Source organism: Ascaphus truei, chromosome 1 (assembly GCF_040206685.1).
Source record: "Ascaphus truei isolate aAscTru1 chromosome 1, aAscTru1.hap1, whole genome shotgun sequence".
NCBI lineage: Eukaryota > Metazoa > Chordata > Amphibia > Anura > Ascaphidae > Ascaphus > Ascaphus truei.
Window position 1 is genome coordinate 444,241,512 of NC_134483.1, and position 23,556 is coordinate 444,265,067.

Genomic DNA, 23,556 nt, shown 5'->3' on the forward strand with positions numbered 1-23,556 from the left:
TTTTGAACTTTTTTCCTTTTCTGGTTAGTCGTGACTGGCTAACCAGATGCTGTACTGTACTTACTGATTGGCTGGCTTTGCCTGCCAATCAGATGACAGGTTTAAAAATAGATCTAACTTCCTTTCTCTCTCTCTTCTCTCTCTCACTCTGCTTCCACCTCTCACTTCACTCTCTGTTCTCCCCCCCCCACCCCCCTCCCTCTCAGGCTCTTCCTGGGATCGAGACAGATGTTCCTGCCCTTCACTCCTGTCGACCGGCACTGAGAGTCAGTAGTTGGGGGTTTAAGAAAATGTAGTTCCCAAATTAATATACAAGTTCAGGCCATGTGTGGAAATGGTGTGTAACATATGGATCAAATACATTTCATCTATCTGTTTCTTAAGCCTGTCCCATCTCTATTATCTGTCGATACCAGATCTATACCTCAGGGCCTTTTTTGTGATGGATCAAGAAATTCTTAGAGAAACCATGTTTTGTGAAGCCAGTCGTCATGTTCTGGCCGTGTTCTAGGAATCTGTTTTTTACATTTATTTTTGTGCGTTCAACTAATTGTTTAAAGCGACAAAACAGGTGAAATATTATATATATATATATATATATATATATATATATATATAAAAAATTATAAATTAGTTCTGTAGTATTAGATAATAGTGAATGTTTTTTAAAAAAAATATGCAACTCTTAATGCCATTTTAATGAATTTTGAAGCATCCTTTGATGTCTATAGCAGGTTTTAGCACCTCCTCAGCAGAGCAAGATCTTTGTAACACTCTCCTGGTTGTGATAATTTGTTGCCAATGTTCCCAGCAATTTGAGCTGTAAACGGTAACAATAGAAAATGTTACCTTAGTAATATCAGAATATATTGTAGCTGCTGAGTTACACAGACTGGAGGATTGATTGAAACTGCTTTAGGACATGAGCACTATAATAGGTACACTACATATGAAGTGTTACAATTTATAAAGTGTTTAATCTCAAAAGGGTGGCCAGTAATTTTAGAGGTGGCACTTTTCTGTTCTCTTAAAGGAGCAACCCTTGCATTGCTCCCTTCTCTTTCTCCATAGGTGGTAAGCAAGGGTTCTCTGCAACCGAACCACATTAATTTCATCTCCAGTGACCCCATAGTTTCTTAGATAATTACAGGGAAACCACCATTTACTTCCGGTTGTTTAAATTCCCAAGCCAGTCCTAAGTATTCTGTTATCTCCATATATAATCAGTGGGGAATACCTCAGGAAACTATTGAATAGTTGCACTGTATTTCACAGTATTATACTATACACTGTTTCTTTTTTCGTGTTTTTCACATATTTCACGTAGCACTGATTTTGTGAAGAACAGCGCTGAGGAGGATCATTTTTTCAGTAACTACAATGTATCCTGATATTATTTATTGTTACAGTTTGCAGCTCACACTGATAGGAATATTGGGAACAAAGTATCCCAAACAGGAAAGTGTTGCAAAGATCTTGCACTGCCGGGAAAGTGTGCTAAAACCTGCTATAGAAATCAAATGCTCAGTATATTAAAATGTACTATGTATTATTTAAGACTATGGAAATTATTTATTTAAAAAAAAAACCACGTAGGATATTGCATGGATTGTTCCTTTTTAACAAAAACAAGCTCTCAGGCATAAATACATTTGTCTTTAAAGGATGTAACCCAAATGAGAATGTACTATTTAGCACAGCATACCTTTAATGTAATATATAAAAATAAACAACCACAACACAGGGACATTTATTTTGGAGAAAGGGGCCTGTAAAACATCGCAACACCAGCGTGTTTTCTTTCCCAGAAGGTTTTCATCACCCTCACCACAATACTTAACTGACACATTTCTGGATCTGGGCTTTATTCAGTGAATCAGCCACTAAATTACCATCTGCCTCTTGCTGCTGTCAACTGCTTATCCTCCCAAAAAAAAGGCGCAAGAGAAGAAAAAAAATACATGATCTGAACTGAACTAACCTATGTGCAGTCATAACTAAAAAAGCTGGAATAAGCTGGGAATGCCAGAATTCCCATCATTGCCGGAGGCGCCTGTAACACTTTGTGTAACAATATGCTGCTGGCCGCCAGGAGTAAGTACTCAGCATTAGTCAAAAATATTTCTGGGATAGAGTAAGTGACCTCATACCCGAATGATTTGCTTTTACTTTTTGTTCAGTAAAGGGCTACCATGAGAAATAGTCTAAGAATAAGACTAAAGCCCCTCTTTTTTTTTAAGGTAAATTAATTTGGGCTTTTAGAAATAATTTCTGTAATGCGAAAATTTGCTGTTGAGTGTGGAGTCATGGTTTTCATTAATGGTTGCAATGATCAAATGGGGCATGTCTTAATAAAAAAAAAACCTTTTAAATTATTGATCAAATGTATTTTTGAAAGTTTATCAAAGTGAGCAAAAAAAAATCTAAAAACCTACTGTAGTATATTGGGGTGTCTCCCTCATCCTTTGGAAGGATAATAGTTATTTCCCTTGCAATTAAAAAGTTTACTCACGAATCAGAGGCATCACTGATTTTTAAAAAAACATCAGAATTCAATTGTGCGGATTATATTTTCTCAGCAGACAATATTACAATTTTCTCAGCAGACAATGGTTGCAATTTTCTCAGCAGACAATATGTTATAGTCCCTGAGGTACAAGGGGATAAAGTGACATAACCTAGGTCCCTTGAAGCTGGCATTGGTCTCTCTGAAATGATATATATGTATGTATGTATATATATATATATATATATATATAAAATGTTATTGTTAATCATGCAATTCAGGCCCAGACCTTTCAACTTTCCCGGATTTTTTGTGCGTCACCCGGCCTCATGGGAGAGGGGTGTAAATTTAATTGAACCCGTGAGAGGTGACAGCCCCTGGAACTCCATTGCCACAGGTGCCCTGCTGCTTTGAATTCTGGGGGCAATTTCTCAGTGTTTGACTGCCGTCACCCTACTGCCCCGCCCCCCCATCCACCCATCATTGTTATCTGCCATCTACCATCCACTGCTCTCCCCATCTAACCTCTGCTACCCCCCATCTGCCCTCTGCTAACCCTGCATCCCCCCTTCGCTGCCCTCCACTCCTTCCCTTCATCCACCGTCTACTTCCCCTCCCTTTTTAGCTGCCCTTTCCTCACACATACAACCATACTCAGGCTCCATAGACAGGACAAGATAGGGAATTTTCTCTTTGTGCGTGTGTCATATACATAGAATTATGCATTCTGTGAATTAGTTCTGTATCTATACATCAGTGTAAGATGTGTGTATTACATTTCTGTATCTATACATTAAAGTGTAAGCTCTATGCCTATACACAATAGAGTGGAAGATCTGTATCTTTTACTGCCAGTGTATGTCAGCTCTGGGAGAGATATTGGTGCAATGCTAAGCAGAGCCCGAGGCCCAGGACTAGAGTTCCGACAGCCCTCCCCCTTTGACAGTCTTGCAAGCCCCCCCATTTCACAACTCTATATCCCCCCCTCTTCCCATGTATTCTTCTCCCCCCATTTCACACACAACCTGTCTCCCTCACTCACTCTCCCCCCCTCACCCCTCTCTCTTCCTCACTTCCTCTCATTCTCCCCCTTCATCAATTACCCCCCTTTCACTCAATACCGCACCCTTAATTCCCCCTCCACACACTCATTCCCCCCCCCCGCCCACACACATACAATCCCCCTAATAATAATTACCCCCCAAAATACATATAAAAAACCTCACCCCCCAAATACCAAATACAAAACCCCCCAACCCCCAAATACATGACAAAAAAACCACCCCCAAATACCCCCACACCAAATACATACAAACTCACCAATCCCCAAATACATACAAACTCACCAATCCCCAAATACATACAAACTCACCAATCACCAAATACATACAAACTCACCAATTCCCAAATACATACAAAACACACACTTACCTTGGGGATGGTCTCAGGCCTTGACTCTCCCACCCTATGCAGTCACATAGCAGTAATGTAAGCTGTAGCAGCAGTTTGCATAGTTAAGAAAATAAATCATGTCGCAAATACCTCTGTTTGGCAATGTTTTTCATTATAGCTTAAGCATAGAGAACAGAGGCCTAATACATTTACGTTTACTGAGGACTAATAATGAGTCGTTGCCAAAATCCAAAATGGACGTTGTTTTCCCTGAGGTGAAAGGAAATTCACAAACCTAATTCTATGCGAAAACAGCAGCCATTGTATCTCTCATTAGCACAGGCTTAACGCCATGTTAAGTTAGCACTGCCTTGTGTTAGTTAAGTAATTATCCCAGAAGAACAGAGACTTTAACCCAGCCAGGGCATTATTGGCCAGTAATGCCCTGGTCTGAGGGGATTATTACTATTATAGGCTGAATATAGGCTTATTATCATAAATAATAGAAACTTTTGTATAGTTATATAGATTTTTTTATTAAAATAAAATGGTAAATACATTAAACCACCTCTATATACGCTTACACTGCAGATATCTATATCCACACACTGCTGCCCCCTCTTTGTACACACATACACACACACACACACACAACAGCTCTACACACACACACACACTGCTGCAACCCACAGACTATGCTGCTGCCACACACATACAACACAACAGCACACCACACACACTGCTGCTGCTACACCCATAAACACTGCTGCTGGTACCCACACATACACACACACGCACACACGCACACACACACACACACACACACACTGGAGCGCTATATACACACACACACACACACCACAGCACCTCTACACACAACACAGCAGCTCTACACACAACACAGCAGCTCTACACACACATACAACACAACAGCACAGAACACACGCACGCTGCTGTTGCTACACCCATAAACACTGATGCTGACACACACAAACTGCAGCCACAAACAAACTGCAGACAGCCACTTACTTACATTACAGACTCCCCCCACCCCCAATTCAACTGAATCTGCTCAGTCACTCACAGTCAGCTCTTTTTCACGAGGGTGGGGAGGAGTCAACCCGTGGCTGATACTGTACTTCCTGACCAATCCCCTGCCCTGTCTCAGAGCTGTTCCTGTCTTCTGACCAATCCTCTGCCCTGTCTCAGAGCTGTTCTGAAAGCTGATTTGCTGGAAGTAAACACATTGAAAATATACACAATGCAAGCTGCAAAAATTCCGGGCATTACTGATTGGATAATGCCCAGAATTTTAACCAATCAGAGAGCAGGGATTTCAATAATGCCTGGAATTTTGCTGCTTTAGCTTATAACTTCAATTATAGGCTAAAGCAGTAAAATTCAGGGCATTATTGAAAACCCTGCTCTCTGATTGGTCAAAATTCTGGGCTTTATCCAATCAGTAATGCCCGGAATTTTAGCAGCTTGTAAAGTGCAGTTTTCAATGTGTTTATTTCCAGCCAATCAGCTTTCAGAACAGCTGAGACAGGGCAGGGGATTGGTTTGCATGAAGTTAAAGCTCTGAGACAGGGCAGGGGATTGGTCAGGACGTATCAGCCACGGGTTGACTCCTCCCACTCCCGAGCTGACAGATTTTCGGAGCAGATTCAGTTGATTTTAGGGGGAGGTGGAGGGAGGGGAGTCTGCAACGAATTAAGCGGCTGTCTGCAGTTTCTTTGTGGCTGCAGTTTGTGTGTGAGTGTGCTGTGCTGTTGTGTTGTATATCTGTGTAGAGGTGCTGTGTGTGTGCGTCAGTGTCAGCAGCAGTGTTTATAGGTGTAGCGTGTGTGTGTAGAGGTGCTGTGTATAGAGGTGTAGTGTTGTGTGTGTGTGTGTTTATGTTGTGTGTGTAGAGGTGCTGTGTTGTGTATAGAGGTGGTGTGTGTGTAGAGGTGCTGTGTTGTGTGTAGCGCTGGCGGGGGGGAGAGTGCAAAGTTTAGTAAGTGGCTGCATTTTTTATTGTGGCTGCAGTGTGTGTGTGTGTGTGTGTGTTGTGTTGTGTTGTGTTGTGCTGTTGTATGTGTAGCATAGTTGTATGTGTAGCAGCAGTTTGTTTGTGTGTAGAGCTGATGTGTGTGTGTGTGTGTGTGTGTGTGTATAGAGCTACTGTGTGTGTATATAGAGCTCGTGTGTGTGTGTGTGTGTGTGTGTGTGTGTGTGTGTGTGTGTGTGTGTGTGTCAGTGTCAGCAGCAGTGTTTATGGGTGTAGCATGTGTGTGTAGCAGCAGTTTGTGTGTGTGTGTGTGTGTGTGTGTAGAGGGGCTGTGTATAGAAGTGCAGTGTTGTTTGTGTGTGTAGAGGTGCTGTGTTGTGTATAGAGGTGTGTGTGTATGTTGTGTGTGTAGAGGTGCTGTGTTGTGTATAGAGGTGCAGTGTTGTGTGTGTGGTGTGTGTGTGTAGAGGTGCTGTGTTGTGAATAGAGGTGCAGTGTTGTGTGTGTGGGGTGTGTGTAGAGGTGCTGTGTTGTGTATAGAGGTGCAGTGGGGTGTGTGTGTAGAGGTGCTGTGTTGTGTGTAGAGGTGGGGGGGGGGAGAGTGCAATGTTTAGTAAGTGGCTGCATTTTTTATTGTGGCTGCAGTGTGTCTGTGTGTGTGTTGTGCTGTTGTATGTGTAGCCGCAGTTTGTGTGTGTGTAGAGCTGATGTGTGTGTGTATAGAGCTACTGTGTGTGTGTGTGTGTGTGTATATAGAGCTCCAGTGTGTGTGTGTGTGTGTGTGTGTGTGTGTGTGTGTGTGTGTGTGTGTGTGTGTGTGTGTGTGTGTGTGTGTGTGTGTGTGTGTGTGTGTGTGTGTGTGTGTGTGTCAGCAGCAGTGTTTATGGGTGTAGAATGTGTGTGTAGAGCTGCTGTGTTGTGTGTGTGTGTGTGTAGAGGTGCTGTGTGTGTAGAGGTGCTGTGTGTGTAGAGGTGCTGTGTTGTGAGTGTAGAGGAGGTGCTGTGTTGTGTGTGTGGTGTGCTTGTGTTGTGTGTGGTGTGCTGTTTTGTGTGTGTGTAGCAGCAGTTTGTGAGTGTTGAGCTGCTGTGTGTGTGTGTGTGTGTGTGTGTGTGTGTGTGTGTGTGTCAGCAGCAGTGTTTATGGGTGTAGAATGTGTGTGTAGAGCTGCTGTGTTGTGTGTGTGTGTGTAGAGGTGCTGTGTGTGTAGAGGTGCTGTGTGTGTAGAGGTGCTGTGTGTGTAGAGGTGCTGTGTTGTGAGTGTAGAGGAGGTGCTGTGTTGTGTGTGTGGTGTGCTTGTGTTGTGTGTGGTGTGCTGTTTTGTGTGTGTGTAGCAGCAGTTTGTGAGTGTTGAGCTGCTGTGTGTGTGTGTGTGTGTGTGTGTGTGTGTGTGTGTGTGTGTGTGTGTGTGTGTGTGTGTGTGTGTGTGTGCACACAGAGGGGGCGGCAGTGTGTGGATATAGATAGCTGCAGTGTAAGCGTATATAGAGGTGGTTTCATGCATTTACCATTTTATTTTACTAAAAAAATCTATTTAACTATACAAAAGTGTCTATTATTTATGAAAAAAGTCTACATTTAGCCTTTAATAGTAATAATCCCCGAAGAACAGGGCATTACTGGCCAATAATGCCCTGTTCTTCGGTTATTATTACTTAAATAACATGACTTGCGTTAAGCCTGTTTTACCTAAATGTGGCGTTACTGTACTCCCTGAAAATAGAAGTTTGGAGAGAAATGAGAGAGGAGACGGTCCTATTTTACTAGAGTCCCAAGATGCTTATATACCTACCCAAACACACCTTTATACAACACGGGGAGAACACGTTGACCTGTGCAAAAAAAGTAGCACACCACTCTGTGGATAAGTGATGTTAACGTAGGGTGACCATTTTCTCCCAGTGAAAAAACGGGACAACTATCTCGCATACGCGAAGGGCCCGCACCGACAGCGCATGCGCGAACGACCCACACCAATCGTGCATGCACCAGATCGGCTCTTGTCGGCAGCACATTCACGATCGGTGTGGGCAAACAAAAAAAGGGAAGTTTTGCCACTTTTTTAAAAGTTTAAAGTCGTCGGAAAACAATCCCAAAAACCGGGACAATCCCGGGAAAACCGAGACATCTCGTCACCCTATGTTTCCGGATAATAACAGCACGTAACACTGCGTTAGTGAGCTTTGATGATACTTAACAAGGCTGTAACATAGGTTAACGCCTTGTTGAGTCAATAACAGAGCGCTGTGGGTCTGTGCCAGAGAAGGAATCCTTGTATGATATATTCACTCTTATTGATCTGCGACTGAAGAGCCGGGACAGAAACAAGATCATGTACTTCAGAAGAGAAGGATCATTTGTTTCCTCTCCCTGGAAGATGGAAAAGGTTAAGCAGGGCAAAGTGAAAAATGAACAACATCTTGCATGTCAAAATACACATAGACAGGAATGACAAACAATAATATACAGATTATATTTTGGGGACTGCTGTCATGGAGACATAACCAATGCAGTAATGAAAACTACTGTAAACACAGCGATTCTAAAAAAGACTGATTATGGGATAAAACATCTTAAAGGGGCAGTCCAAGGGGCTAAAAAAAATGTCATCTTTTAGTTTTGTTTTAATATATGCAGCCTTTGATTACCTTTATTAAAAACGAATTACCTAAGCTGCCGATCGATTCACTTTCCTATGATCAATAAGCAAAATCCTGCTTCCCTGGGTTCACTAAATGGTTTTCGTTCAGTTTCAAAACAATCCTTCAGTCAGTGTAACTCAGCAGCTACAATGTATTCTGATATTACTAAGATAATATTATCTATTGTTACAGTTTACAGCTCAGCCTGTGTAAAGTGAGGACATTCTTGTTGTTATTGTGGATTAGTTAAATCTAAGGCAGGGCAGGCCAACTCAAGACCTCGAGAGCTACCAAACAGGTCAGGTTTTCAGGATATCCCTGCTTCAGCTCAGGTACTGCAAAGACTAAGCAACTGATTGAGCCACCTGTGCTGAAGCAGGCATATCCTGAAAACCTGACCTGTTGGTAGCTCTCGAAAACTGGAGTTGACAACTCCTTATCTAATGTATGTATGGTGGTAGGTGGAGATTGCAGGATAAATTAACTCATGGTGTGCTGGAAGATCCGCAGCCATCTTCAGGGATGGTAGCTATGTGACTGCTTGGGGTTGTGGCCAGGTCGAGGTCACCACTCCAGCAGTCACCTACTAAGGGTTTTTTCCCTGATGAGAATGAAATCAATGACATAAGTAAATAGATACTGTAGGCTAAGGATGTGCTAGCGTTTGGGTAGATATATGTTAACAGAATTGTAATTTGTACAATATTCCATCCGTTTAAATGTCAAGTCGAATTTTTCAAGCCATTCAGTGCCAGAGTGAGGTTAAAGCATCACTAAGTGCTGCATTGCATTTGAAATGATTATTATTATTTTAATGACCAGGGTGAACCAGTGGGTCTCGAGAGCTGAACTGTGTTAATTTGAGCTGCGGGGACCTCCTTCTTCCAGAAATACTTCCCTTCTTTAGTGATGCCGGTCTCCCTGTGCAGTTTAAATGTCCTGGTCACGCTGGCCAATAGGAAGCTGCAAAGGATGACAACACAGCTTCCTATTGGCCCACATGACACGGGACATTTAAAGGCAATATTATGTTAGACGCACCGTTTCCCTGACTGCAGAGACACTGGCACTGCTATGGATGGAAGTATCTCTGGAAGCAGGGGGTCCCCGGAGCGGAAACTAACACAGGTCAACTCCGGAAACCCAATGCTTCAATCCTATAATTAAAAATTAAAAATGTCAAAAGCAATGGAGCACGCCGACACCACGAGCAGCCTGGAACCACGCTGCTTACCTATCAGCGCTACAGGCAGACCACACAATTCATCGTGAGTATTGACCAGCTGATTTGTTACATCGTAGGACACAGGGTGCAGGTGAGGCCAACGGATGCCGGACATATTGACTTACCTTTAGGCATTTTCTTGGAGGTGCCTTTCTGTAGTTCTACCGGTGATATATGCTTCCTAGCCCCCCACCCTGATTTAGTCCAGAGACGTATGAAGTTCCTACAGCTTTTATAGCAACATTTTATGAAGATGTGGTGTCTTTCACCTTGTTCTATGGACTAATATTTACAACCTTGGTAGTAGCCTCAGGTATTTTATTTTTATTTATTTATAAAATACTTTACCAGGAAGTAATACATTGAGAGTTACCTCTCGTTTTCAAGTATGTCCTGGGCACAGAGTAAAACAAATAATACATGGTTACAAGTACAGTTACATAAATGAACAAGGTATACATTATATACAAGACATTGCGTGCACAGTTAAAGAAAATATATATTATGAGCGTATGAAACAGTTACAGACCAGATTAAAGTGTGAGACAGCCTTAGATCTGAAAGAACTTAAGCTGGTGGTGGATATGAGAGTCTCTGGTAGGTTGTTCCAGTTTTGGGGTGCACGGAAGGAGAAGGAGGAACGTCCGGATACTTTGTTGAGCCTTGGGACCATGAATAGTCTTTTGGAGTCTGATATCAGGTGATAGGTGCTGCATGTGGTAGGGGTGAGGAGCTTGTTCAGGTAACTGGGTATATTGCCCAGAAAGTATTTCAGGGTGAGACAGGAAAGGTGAACTTTGCGGGGTCATTCCCCATTTTTTCCATTGTCAAAAGCAATGCAGCCTGTTCTTCTGCTTTAATAGAAGACATTGAAACTCATAAGAAACAGAGAAAAGAGACACAAATCGAAACTTGAGGAAGTGCATTTGACTACACCATATAAATGACAACGATTATTGATGTATGGCAAGCAAGTTAATAAGTAGTTAATGCTCGACTGGTATTTAGGCCCAAACTCACTAAGTGGTGCTACACCATAAGACACTTTCAAGTGGATGGGCCGTGTGTTGTTTTCCGACTTCGGCAGGGGTCTTAGGGGGCTATGCACTAAGCTCCGAGCTTTCGTGCCGGCCTGAAAAAAATTAGCACGTCCGATAAAAAATGAAACCGGCGGCGCGATTCACTAAGGCCCTCAGCCCATTTTTTATCGGACGTGCCCAAAATTGGCTTATCGTGCGTGCAATGTATTTCCCCCCTGCTATCGCACATAAAGTTCCTGTACGCTAGCTGATTAAAAAAAAGCTGCTTGTAACATTTGCATGGAGATTTGCCATCTCCATGCAAGGCTGGTACAGGCGATCGTACAATAAATAAATACATTTTAATTATAGTGTACACTGGCGACACACTTTATTCGAGCTCGGCTAGTCCCACGAATTCGGGTATACCCGGGTGTATTGAGGTTTGTGACTGTTTTCTGCCCGAGTGCATTGAGTTATTTTTCGGCAGGGATTGAAGCATTTTATTCCCGCTGGCTGCAATACTGCACAGTACATATATATATACTGCATTACAATTCATGAATTTATGCCATCTGGTAGACACGCGAAGCATTGCAGCCTATTAAATCCTAATCATTATCATTTAACAGATCAGCCGCCCATCAGCCAGGCATGAACCCAGGCTGGGAAGGCAAATGCAACGGGGCTTGCCAGAGGTGAGGAGCGGCGCATTCCAGGTATCTGCCAGGTACATACCGGGTATTTGCTCGAATAAAGTGTGTCGGTGCAGTACATGAGCAGGGGGTCTCCCGAGCTGAACCGCATTGGTTTCAGGTCCGAGGACCCCCTACTTCAGGAGATACAGGCCCCGTTATGGGGTGCCGGTATCCCCTGCAGAATTTCAATGTCCCGGTCATGTAACGCGGACGCTTGAAAGTGCAGGGGATACCGGCACCCCATAACGGGGCCGGAATCTCCTGAAGTAGGGGGTCCTCGGACCTGAAACCAACGCGGGTCAGCTCCGGAGACCCCCTGCACATCTACACTATAATTAAAATGTATATTTAAAAAAGAATTAACAAACATCAATACACGACCCTCCTGCCGCCCTCCTCCCTAACACATACAGTACAATAATGTGCAAAATAACTATTATCCAGATATGGATAATAGATTATTTGCCCATTATTAAACACTGCATTAGCATACCTAAATAAAGTCAATATAAACAGCAGCCAGCTAATCCAATGAATAGAAGCAGTAACAACATCAACAATTATTTAATTAAACCATTAACCAATGAAACCAATTAATTCCTAAACCAAATCAAAATGAATAGTAACACTAACCAATCAAACCAATCAATTACAACAACATTTATTAATGTAAACATTAAAAGACAAATAAATACATTCAAACAATCTCTGAAAGAACCATAAAACGCATTAGCCAACATAATACAACATTAACTACAAACGAACACCAATCGCAAACATTTTATTACATTAAGCAGGAAAAATACAAACAATTACATCCACATAAGAAACTGACATTAAAAAAACCAACAGCAATACCAAGCCAGAAATGTCCCCCAAATATTGTAATAATAATAATGTATTAATCTGTACCCTAAAGTGGTACAGATTAATATATTATCAGTCAATGTGCCTCCCCCAAAAAATCAACAATCACATCCAATGAAAAAACCTGTAAAAAAAAAACATTTACAAACATTCAATATATTACTTACCATTAGAAGCGGTGGCCCTCCGACTCCCGGGGTAACAGGAAGCTCACGTACCTTGAAGGCCTCCAACAGCATCCGATGCCATCTGCCATGAAGATCCAGATCAGGTACCCAAATCTTCTTTTTTCTTTCTTTAATCACCTTCTTCTATCTTCATCTGTCACCATTTCTTGATCTTCTTTATCTTCTTTCTTCATCTGTCAATCCAAAATACCCCATGTTAAATCCCAGCCGATGCTGTCTCGTTGGCTTCTTGGGCTCAAATGAGGCGTCACGGCCTTAAATATGGCTTGTGATGTCACATTTAGCCTCAAAATGGTTAACAGCCACCTCATTGGCTGTTCAAACCATGTTCCGACTTTTTTTTTGACATGACGTCACTTAAAGGGTATGATGCCAGCCAATCAGAATGGCTGTGCTTCATTTGCCTTTAAGATGACGTCACGAAATCCAAGATGGCCGGCGTCACATGGTATTTCGGCCAGAGTGTGGAATTGGTTCCCAAAATCTGATTGGCTGAAATACCATGTGACGCCGGCTTCGTGACGTCATCTTAAAGGCAAATGAAGCACAGCCATTCTGATTGGCTGGCATCATTCCCTTTAAGTGATGTCATGTCAAAAAAAAAAATTAAAGTCGGAACATGGTTTGAACAGCCAATCAGGTGGCTGTTAACCCTTTTGAGGCTAAATGTGACGTCACAAGCCATATTTAAGGCCGTGACACCTCATTTGAGCCCAAGAAGCCGACGAGACAGCATCGGCTGGGATTTAACATGGGGTATTTTGGATTGACAGATGAAGAAAGAAGATAAAGAAGATCAAGAAATGGTGACCGATGAAGATAGAAGAAGGTGATTAAAGAAAGAAAAAAGAAGATTTGGGTACCTGATCTGGATCTTCATGGCGGATGGCATCGGATGCTGTTGGAGGCCTTCAAGGTACGTGAGCTTTCTGTTACCCCGGAAGTCGAAGGGCCACCGCTTCTAATGGTAAGTAATATATTCAATGTTTGAAAATGTCTTTTTTTACAGGTTTTTTCATTGGATGTGATTGTTGATTTTTTGGGGGAGGCACATTGACTGATAATATATTAATCTGTACCACTTTAGGGTACAGATTAATACATTATTATTACAATATTTGGGGGGCATTTCTGGCTTGGTATTGCTGTTGGTTTTTTTAATGTCAGTTTCTTATGTGGATGTAATTGTTTGTATTTTTCCTGCTTAATGTAATAAAATGTTTGCGATTGGTGTTCGTTTGTAGTTAATGTTGTATTATGTTGGCTAATGCGTTTTATGGTTCTTTCAGAGATTGTTTGAATGTATTTATTTGTCTTTTAATGTTTACATTAATAAATGTTGTTGTAATTAATTGGTTTGATTGGTTAGTGTTACTATTCATTTTGAGTTGGTTTAGGAATTAATTGGTTTCATTGGTTAATGGTTTAATTAAATAATTGTTGATATTGTTACTGCTTCTATTCATTGGATTAGCTGGCTGCTGTTTATATTGACTTTATTTAGGTATGCTAATGCAGTGTTTAATAATGGGCAAATAATCTATTATCCATATCTGGATAATAGTTATTTTGGACATTATTGTACTGTATGTGTTAGGGGGCTGTATTTAGTTAGAAATATTGTTTAGTATTTTTGTTGGCACAACATTGGTACCGCAGGCCCGGGGGTACCCCGGGACTCCCGCGGGGACCCTGGGACGGCCGCGGGGTCAGCCAGGGACACCCGCGCGACCCCCGGCCTCCTGCGGGGTCAGTCGGGGACACCCGCCGGCCTGGTGTATTGGTTTTGCGCCTGCAAAAAGGTAAACAAAGAATTTTTTCTAAGTCCTGCTTTTTTATCACCAGCCTTTAGCTGGTGAGCTTTATTCAGCGCAACTTTCACGTACGATCACGATCAGTTTCGTTGCTTAGTGAATCCCGCAGAAGGGCAGAATTCAGCGCAAACAGCCGATCGTACGATCAAAGTTGGCCTTTGAAAAAATTTCAAGAAAAAGCCCGTTTTAGAGCGCAAAGTGCCTGTTTGTGCGGCTTAGTGCATAGCGCTCGACGGAACTTCACGTTCTAAAAGCACTTTGCGCTGTTAAAACGACTTATCACTGCTTAGTGCATAGCCCCCCTATTGAGTAGCACTGCTGAATAAATATGGCCCTCAATGAGTAGATTTGCTGACCAGTAACACTTGTCTCACTTTGAAATCTTTAGCAGTCTTTAAGAGGCTAAGACATTTAACATGCTGGGATCCCATTGCAGCAGAGCCAAGCTCCTGGGATACTCAGATTAGTATTTAATAATGAATAGTTGGCATGTTAATTCATGTCATATTAAATGTGTTGACCAACCGAGGTTGAAAGCTGAATCGATAAGTAGAACAAAAAGGTTCTTCCTCAAACATATAAATCATATAACTATGATAATACATTAATACTTTACTAGTATACAAACAGCACTGTTACATTTTCATGTAAGTACTGTCTGTATTATTAAGTGGTGCAGTTTGCTAATATTTACAATGTCCTATTATTGTATCTAATCGTACTGGAACAAACAGTGCAATGAGCCTTGCTGGGATGTTTATCTGAGATTGTTCATCCAGGAAATGTATATTAATCTTTCCTTATTTTCCACTATACAGAAGGTTCATTTTAACTTAATCTCTTTGCTACAGGGTCAGCAATGTATTTAGTGTGATGGAATAGGACTATTTTGTTGCTAGGAGAGCTGCTGATGACAGTGGTTGCTAAAGATATACTTTGGTTTCTGCATACAGCATATATAAGAGAAATATTACATTAAATGTAGTTAATAATTTGACTTTACGTTACATGTTCAAATGCACTTACAGCTGCAGCAAACATTATGTTGCCCCTGTTATCGAACGTCTTACAGCTGGCGCGACTATTAATGTGTTATCTTGCAAACAAATGCAGCGGTAATGCACCAAATCTTTCGCTTGTTAGCACGCGACAACGAATGCAATAACGCCTGCTACATGCGCAACACCTTCCCTGCGGCAAAGCGTGCTGTCCCCTCTGGAAAGGAATGGGTTAAGAGAATGGAGGAATGCTGTGAAAAGACCCACGTGCTTTCAGATGATCGGTGTTAATGCAGATGCATCCTGTACATTGGCTGTGTGAGTCTCCCTTAGGACAGGGGTGCTCAACTCCAGTCCTCAAGACACCCCAACAGGTCACATTTTCCAGATATCCCTGCTTCTCTTGCAGTTGAAGACGAGGGGAAAATGTTGCAGAAGGGAAGACTAATACCCTTTTATAAAACGAAAGGAAGTGTGCAAACGTTCATTTTCACACGTGTAGAAAACTAACCCCACATGGTCATTATTTCAGATGAATTAGAGAGATAGAAAGAACAGGTTTGTGTTGTTTCATTATTCTCAGTTCTTCTGCAGCAGACAACATCTTCTTAGCGTTTGCTTCAATTATTACCTATGGGTGCATGTGTTTGAGAAAAGAGCCGCTGGCTCCTCAGGAAAGGTTCTAAGCATATTTGTACGTTTTGGGACCTTATTATACATTACTTACTCTGAGGAACTTCTATGCTCGCACCTACCATATGAAATTTTCCCTTGGAGTAAATTGCCTTGTTGTTGACGGAAGTGCACTCCCGGAAGTGACGTCACTGCTGGCAGAAGAGGCCGTCGGCAGAGGCCTCATGTGCACGGTGCACATGTGCAGAGGCCTCCCACGCAATGGAGCGCATCCGTAGAGACCTCCCGCGCATGGCGGGCATGCGTAGAGGCCTTCAAGCATGCATGAGCAGAGTCCTCCCAAGCTCAGCGCGCATGCACAGAGTTCTTCGGCGTGCATGGCGCAAATGCACAGAGGCTTACGGCGCACATGCGCAGAGGAATCCACAGCAGCAGCATAGGGTGACACACACACACAGAGACACACACAGAGACACACACACACAAGGAATTCACAGTTACTATAAATATAGAAGTGCAAATAGCTAAAACAAGTGGTGTGTGCCGAGCACGCGCATTCTATGTCACACTTCTTTGCGTTTTGTCACTGAAATTGTGTTTTGATTTTTCATTGAAAACATCAACATTACAAATACAATTTCTGTGACAAAACAGTGACAAAAGACAAAGATGTTTCACTTAAAATGCGTGTGCTCGCCACATACACCCTTTGTTTATGAGGTACAGTAGATAGCTGCTAAATGGTGCAATTATGCACAAAAAGAACAGAATTTTCAGGTGGAGGACAGGGCTGCAGGTTTTCTGGAGGGTTTGAATAGTCAGAATACTGTATAATAAATGCACATTATCTTTGGTAATACATTTGCATATACTTAGACTATTGTGCACTATTTCTATTATACAGTATAAACGAGTGTAGAATGTGTCTGATAATATCTATTTATCATAGATTCAGGTGTGTGTCCTAAATACAAATAGAGGCTTTGATGCTATTGTGATTGTAAGTGTTTTATTCATTTCATATTAAAATGATGTTAAACATACTTTTTTTTCTTGTGCTGCCATTGCCAATATACTATTTATACTATTGCCTTTTACATTGTCTTTTTTTTCATTACAATTTAGATTGATCAATTTCATATTTTGTTATGACTTAAATAAAAAAAATGAAGTTGTTCTCTGGTGGATTCCTTTGCCTGTTGAACACTAATTAATGTTCCACGCTGTTCTTAGTAGGTTCAAGTTACATTCTGCCAAGCCAGATAATTATTTTTGTTATTAACCTTATTTAAACAGGTGGTTGGTGTGGCCCAAGCAATCAATAAGAAATCAGGGAGCAATGGAACATTTACAGAGCAAGATGAAAAGGTAAAATGTATCATGTCAATAATTATATTTCTATGTGTATGCTCCCAACACAAAAAACATCTGGCGATGCTCAAAATGTATTTATTTTTGTCACTGAATCAGATATGATTAGGTTGGATTAGTTTCACAAAAAATATATTTTTTTTTTCGGGTCAAGTTTCTTACATATTTTGCCGTAGCAAAAGCAAAAGTTAATCTAAATTGACAAGTGGAGTAAACGCCATGGTCCTTGGCGAGCCTTATTTCCTGTTTCTTGACATTTATTTACTTTAACTGTTGAAGAAGAAAAAAAAGTGAAACCCTATCATTTTATTGATTTATTGGTTAGTATTTCCATTGGACAGATAACATACAGTATTTGGAGATATTTATATAAATGAGCCAAAATTGCTAAATATGGCATCATCTTAATATCTTAACAAGTAGATATATTTCAAGGAGAGAACACACTTGACTAATGCAGTGCAAGACAGAGGGGCTTTCATTGAACTAGAACAATTGGAAAACCAAAAGTTGTCTTTCTTTCATAATTCTGATGCATAATGAGCACCTGCAGTCACTATACAATGGTAACTTATTCATAGGCAAAGAGCGCCAACACATGTTCATCACGCTCGTTTTAACCCCTATGCTGTAGAAAGAGGGTTTTTTTTTTTTTTTTTAGTTTTCTCCTGGCTGCAAAATCAAGGCAAAAACTGAAGAAGAATGGAATTGTTTTCTTAATACATTACCGACTATGAACTAAATACATCAACTGGCAATAATGAACAATTGCCATATTATCGGGCAAATTATTATAATTTTTTATGGTGCCAGTCATTCATGTACTACTACTAAAAAGACTGCATGTTACAGCTTTTATTAATGGTTTTAGACCATTTGTCATGGAAAATCTGGGGGTCCTCGAAGTAACGCTGTGAGATTTCTGCAGTCAGACTAATGTCCCATCGGATTAACACAGCAGGGGTCCCTGCATTTGAATGGGATGCACGTTGTGTGAATCTTACCGGTGCTGGGAGTCCCATCCAATCACAGGGACGCCCGCTGTGTTAATCCGATAGGCCCTTTCAGCCAGCTCTGGACTATCTCACGAGTTACTGCAAGATAGCCACAGATTTTCCCAGGCAAGTGGTCTAATACCAGCAGCTACATCTGTATAAAAATATCGGGACCGGCATCAAGATGACTAAATACCGCAAATGTAGTCATGTTGGCCGTGACCAAATAGCCACCGGCGCTCTGCTACCAGTCACCTTGCCGCCTTCCACCATTTTCAAATGTCTTCGAAGGATGTCTCCAGCCACAGGGCACATCTACCCAGCTGCTGCTGCGAAAGCATTTGTGAGCGCGCCCATGCGCCCACGCACCCAGCCAGGACACATTTTTAAAAATACCGACTGGGGAGATACTCTGAGGACATTGAAAAATGGCAGATAGCGGCACCCTGCGGTTGGAGAGATCCTCAGAGGACATTTAAAAATGGTGGATTGCAGAATGCGGCGAGGTGACTGGTGGCGAGGTGACTGCAGGTGAGTAGTCCTGGGGGTGGAACGCCGATGAAGATTTGGTCATGGCTAAACGCTAAGTTACTAACTGCCAAGGCAAACATGGAGTAAACCCCTACCACCACCCTGGGGGTCTCACCACCCTCCCCAACTACACCCAACATCCACTCCTTCTCAACAAACATAACCCCCCCCCGCCCAATTCCCCTGTCTTGACTAATGACCAATATCCTATTAGCCAAATGTGGCTAAAAAGGTTTTTGCCCACAAAAAAATACAAACATACACAAATATTAAATAAAAAATACATTACAATAGCAAAAGTACATTACATAAAAAGAATTAAAAGCATTTTAAACGTAAACCCATTGATTGCCACTGTGGCTACCTAGGCCCTCTCAATAGGAACCTAGATAGCCACATTGGCGGTAAATGGCAAGCTGTAAGAAAATTGGATAACTTACTCCACCCTGGATGAAGGCCATTATCTTCAGGGCTGTAGCCCCCTGGAACCAATCCCAAAAAGAGTAGATGCAAACTATAAAAAAAACTCATAGACAGACAAAAATCCAAATAATAATAATAATCCAAGGTCTCATGACTTATTTGTAATCCAAGGCCATCATGGCCTGAAAGCTGGGATCCTCAATGTGAGCCGAAGCCATTGATCCTCTGTTGCTTGAGGAATCTTCATATCTGAGTATTCCTTCTTTCCTTTCTTCTTCACAGCGACCTTCTTCTTTATTCTTCATCCACCAGATGTGGCCCAGATTTTGCCAACGAACCTCCCCCTTTGGTTGGCAAAATCTGTGATGTCATTTTAAAGGTCAAGACATTTAAAATGACATCACAGATTTTGCCAACCAAAGGGGGAGGTTCGTTGGCAAAATCTGTGATGTTACATAGTTACATACAGGCATACCCCGCATTAACGTACACAATGGGACCAGAGCATGTATGTAAAGTGAAAATGTACTTAAAGTGAAACACTCCCTTTTTTCCACTTATCGATGCACGTATTGTACTGCAATCGTCATATACGTGCATAACTGATGTAAATAACACATGTGTAACAGGCTCTAGAATCTCCCCGTTTGTGCATAGCTTCGGTGCAGGTAGGGAGTTCAACTTTGCTGTTCAGGACGTGATGACATGCGCATGCGTGAGCTGCCGTTTGACTATTGGGCGATATGTACTTACTCGCGAGTGTACTTAAAGTGAGTGTCCTTAAAGCGAGGTATGCCTGTAGTTACATAGTAGATGAGGTTGAAAAAAGACGTACTGTAGGTCCATCAAGTTCAACCTATGCTAAATGTAGACAACAGATACTTTATCCTATATCTATACTTATTGATCCAGAGGAAGACAAACAAAAAACCCCAGAGTCACATCATCCAATGATATCTCATAAGGGGAAAAATTAATTCCTTCCTGACTCCAAGAATTGGCAATCGGATTAATCCCTGGATCAACATCCTTCCCATGTATACTTATTTGGTATATCCCTGTATACCTTTCCTATCTTAAAAGATGTCCAACCTTTTTTTGAACAAATCTATTGTATCTGCCATCACAGTCTCCATGTCATCATAAAGGGAGGGAATCTCATTGGTTGATATACCATCTGACCCCATTACACATCTTTTGCTAAGGCCCAGGCCCCTATAAAATGCCTGGGCCCTCGCAGAAGATTGGAAGTCTTCAATGATGCCACATCCGGTGGCTGAAGAAGAAAGAAGACGGCTGTGAAGAAGGAGGAAGAAAAATAAATACTCACTGGTGAAGATTCTTCAAGCAACAGAGGATCGAGGGCTTTAGGTCAAATTTAGGATCCCATGTTGTAGGCCATGAATGGCCTTGGATTACAAATAGGCCATTTGGCCTTCGATTCATTTTAATGGTTTTTTTTAATTTAGATTTTGAGGCCATTGGACTATTTTTGCCTTTTTTTATGATTGGCCATTGGGCCCCTTTTGGGATTCATTCCAAGTGTCTACAGCCCTTAAGATCATGAGGACCTCTATCCGGGATGAGGGGAGTAACCACATTTTCTTACAGATTTACATTGATTGTCCATGTGGTTATGCAGGCTCTCATTGAGAGGGCCTAGGTAGCCACAGTGACATCAAATGGGTTTATGTAAACAATGTATTTTTAATTAATATTTTTACTAAGTATTTGTAATTGTAATGTTTTTCTTTTTTAATTAATGTAAGAATGTTTTTTTTATTGGCAAAAAATCCTCCTAGCCAGATTTGTCTAAGAGGGGTTTGTTGGGGGGAATGGGTGTAGGGTAGTTGCCCCGGGGAGGGTGGTGGTAGGGGTTAACCCCTTGTCTTGCTTAACTAGCCACTTAGGTAGCCAAGAGAGTTTTAGTAATAGTGTAGTTTAGTGTAGTTTTAATAATGTTAACCCCTTTGATGCCTGTAGTATACCTTTTGTAGGCACTGGCATCAAAGGGGTTAATGTAATTTCTACCACGGGGGTTCTGTAATAATTGTTATTACAGAACCCTATGTTAGAAATATCAACCATGCAATTGCGATGCAGTAATTAATGCATTCATTACCGCATCGAGACTAGCAGCGGCGGATTTCCAGGTCCACCGCCCCATGTCACTTACCGGGTGCCAACCCCTACGTGCTGCTGCCAGCTGTCTTCTTTGAAATTTCAGCGTCAACTGCCATGGCAACGCAATGTCATGACATCATTTGACACCGCATTGCCAAGGCAACGAGATGCTGTGTGACATCACAGCATCATTTGATACTACAGAAAGAAGGTGGAGGTGACGGCAGGTAAGGAACTTCCCATCAGGCCCGATAGGCCAGAGAGCGTGGCTGCCCCCCCAAATTTTGCCGTCCTCGGCCCAGGCCTAATGGGAAATGCGCCACTGATGACTAGCGTTAAAATATCGCACATGGTAAATTATTATCGCAATCTTGATTACTTTGGTCATCATCATCATCATTTTTTTTTTTTCTTACCAGTGCATTATTAACTTTGTTTTAACAGAGTTTGAGGTATTTGGCCTGTTTATCAAGAGATCTATGTACAGTATCAAGGCAAAGATGGAGCAGTTGTGGGGAAACAAAACCTGCACTGTGTGTAATCAAAGGAATAAAAAGACCTTGAAATAAATACAGCTCAACCCCATTATAGCAAGATCTGCTACAACGCAGATCCGCTTATAACACGGTCTGAGCGTGGCTCTCGTTTTCCCCCCTTAGCACAAAACAAACAGCAGTGGTTGCCTCTCCTACCTGGGATTGTGCTGCCGGTGGTGCGCGGGCGCCCCTCCTCCTTCCTCTGCTCCGGCGTCCCCCTCTGCACCAGTGAGGGAGAGCGCCGAGCTGAGAGGAGGAAATCGCATCGGGTGAACCCCGAGCACTGCGTTATAATGGGGTTCAGCTGTAGTATTTTTTTTCTTGAAAACATCTGGAGCAGGCTTAGCCCCAGAACAGCACCACTTCTAGTACATTGACGCCAAAGTCGCCCTTATGCATTACTTTAGCTTGGTATGGTACGTAAAAGGTGAACAAAAATGTGTTTTGAGACACTGACCGATGTTATGCTTGCGTTTGCGATAGATGGTAGAAAAAGTTTCCTAACGTACACGTTATTCATGAAAAGTCAGACAAGTTTACGCCGCATCAGAATGAGCGAAAAAATTTTTAGTGCAAGAACAGGATAAAAAAAAGTGACGCAGTGTTTTAGACAGTTTATTATACAGTAGTCCATGGGACATATGTATCAAGACAAAAATGAAGGCATTCTGGAGCCAAAAATATGCAACATTTGTATCAAAGCCACAAAATCCATTGAGGTGAACAGGATCTTTTTCTTTGATACATTTGGTACTATTGTTTTGCCCCAAAATGACTCCACTTTTTCCTTGATACAGACTACACAGTATGCCCGTGTGTGTCATGCAACTCTAAGGCCTCGGCCAGGCTCCCTGCTTGCTCGCTGAGGCGCGCTGAGTCTCAGGGAAAGCGGGTGCTTTCCCTGGCCTTGCGGTTGCTTACCGCACGCGCTGTCAGGGGGCGGGCACGTCACTGGGCCAGTGACGTCACAGAGCTGGTTCGCCCTCATTGGGCGAACCGCTCATGTGACCGGCCTGTCGCGCCGGCAAGCGGGGGAATTTTAAATTCCCCTAAGACCTACGCTTCCACGCGCTTGCGGAAGCATAGGTGAGCCCCTACTAAAGCCGCTGTAATTGCGGCTGTAGACTCATTACGCGCGCTTCCGCCAGCAAGCAGGGAACATGGCCGAGGACTAATAGAGGTCAGCTTCTGTAACACATTGGTTAGCTCCTGCCAGGGAAGGGTGGTAGGACAATAACTTTTGTCATACGCTGGAAAAAATGATATGTAAGATGAAGTTCACCGTGTGATTGGATTTATGCAGACTATCTTATAGACTATCTGAAAGTTGTCTTCTCTGCACGTTATACTGCTGATTTTTATGGCATTTGCTTACTCCTCTATGGTCAAGTTCTACAATGTGATTCCAATGTATATGGGAAATATGAAGGGAACATACATCATTTAAATGAAATAGTGCTGACCGTGTACGCAGCACTGTACATAGCGGTTTGTAGGCACAATGAATCCCTGTCCTAAAGAGCTTGCAATCTAATTGTTGGTGCCTGCAGCTGATACTGGGCTTTGAACCTGTTTAACTTTCTTCTAAGGCAGTGTTTTTACC

General features: G+C 42.1%; 1 protein-coding gene across 1 annotated transcript in view; it reads left to right on the forward strand.

The window, feature by feature from the left end:
* PDE5A (phosphodiesterase 5A) overlaps positions 1-23,556 on the forward strand; it is a 137,220-nt gene that overhangs the window by 25,206 nt on the left and 88,458 nt on the right. Inside the window, exon 3 of the mRNA XM_075613667.1 lies at positions 17,270-17,341. Coding sequence (XP_075469782.1) covers positions 17,270-17,341 — 72 coding nt within the window. The remainder of the gene's footprint in view (positions 1-17,269; positions 17,342-23,556) is intronic.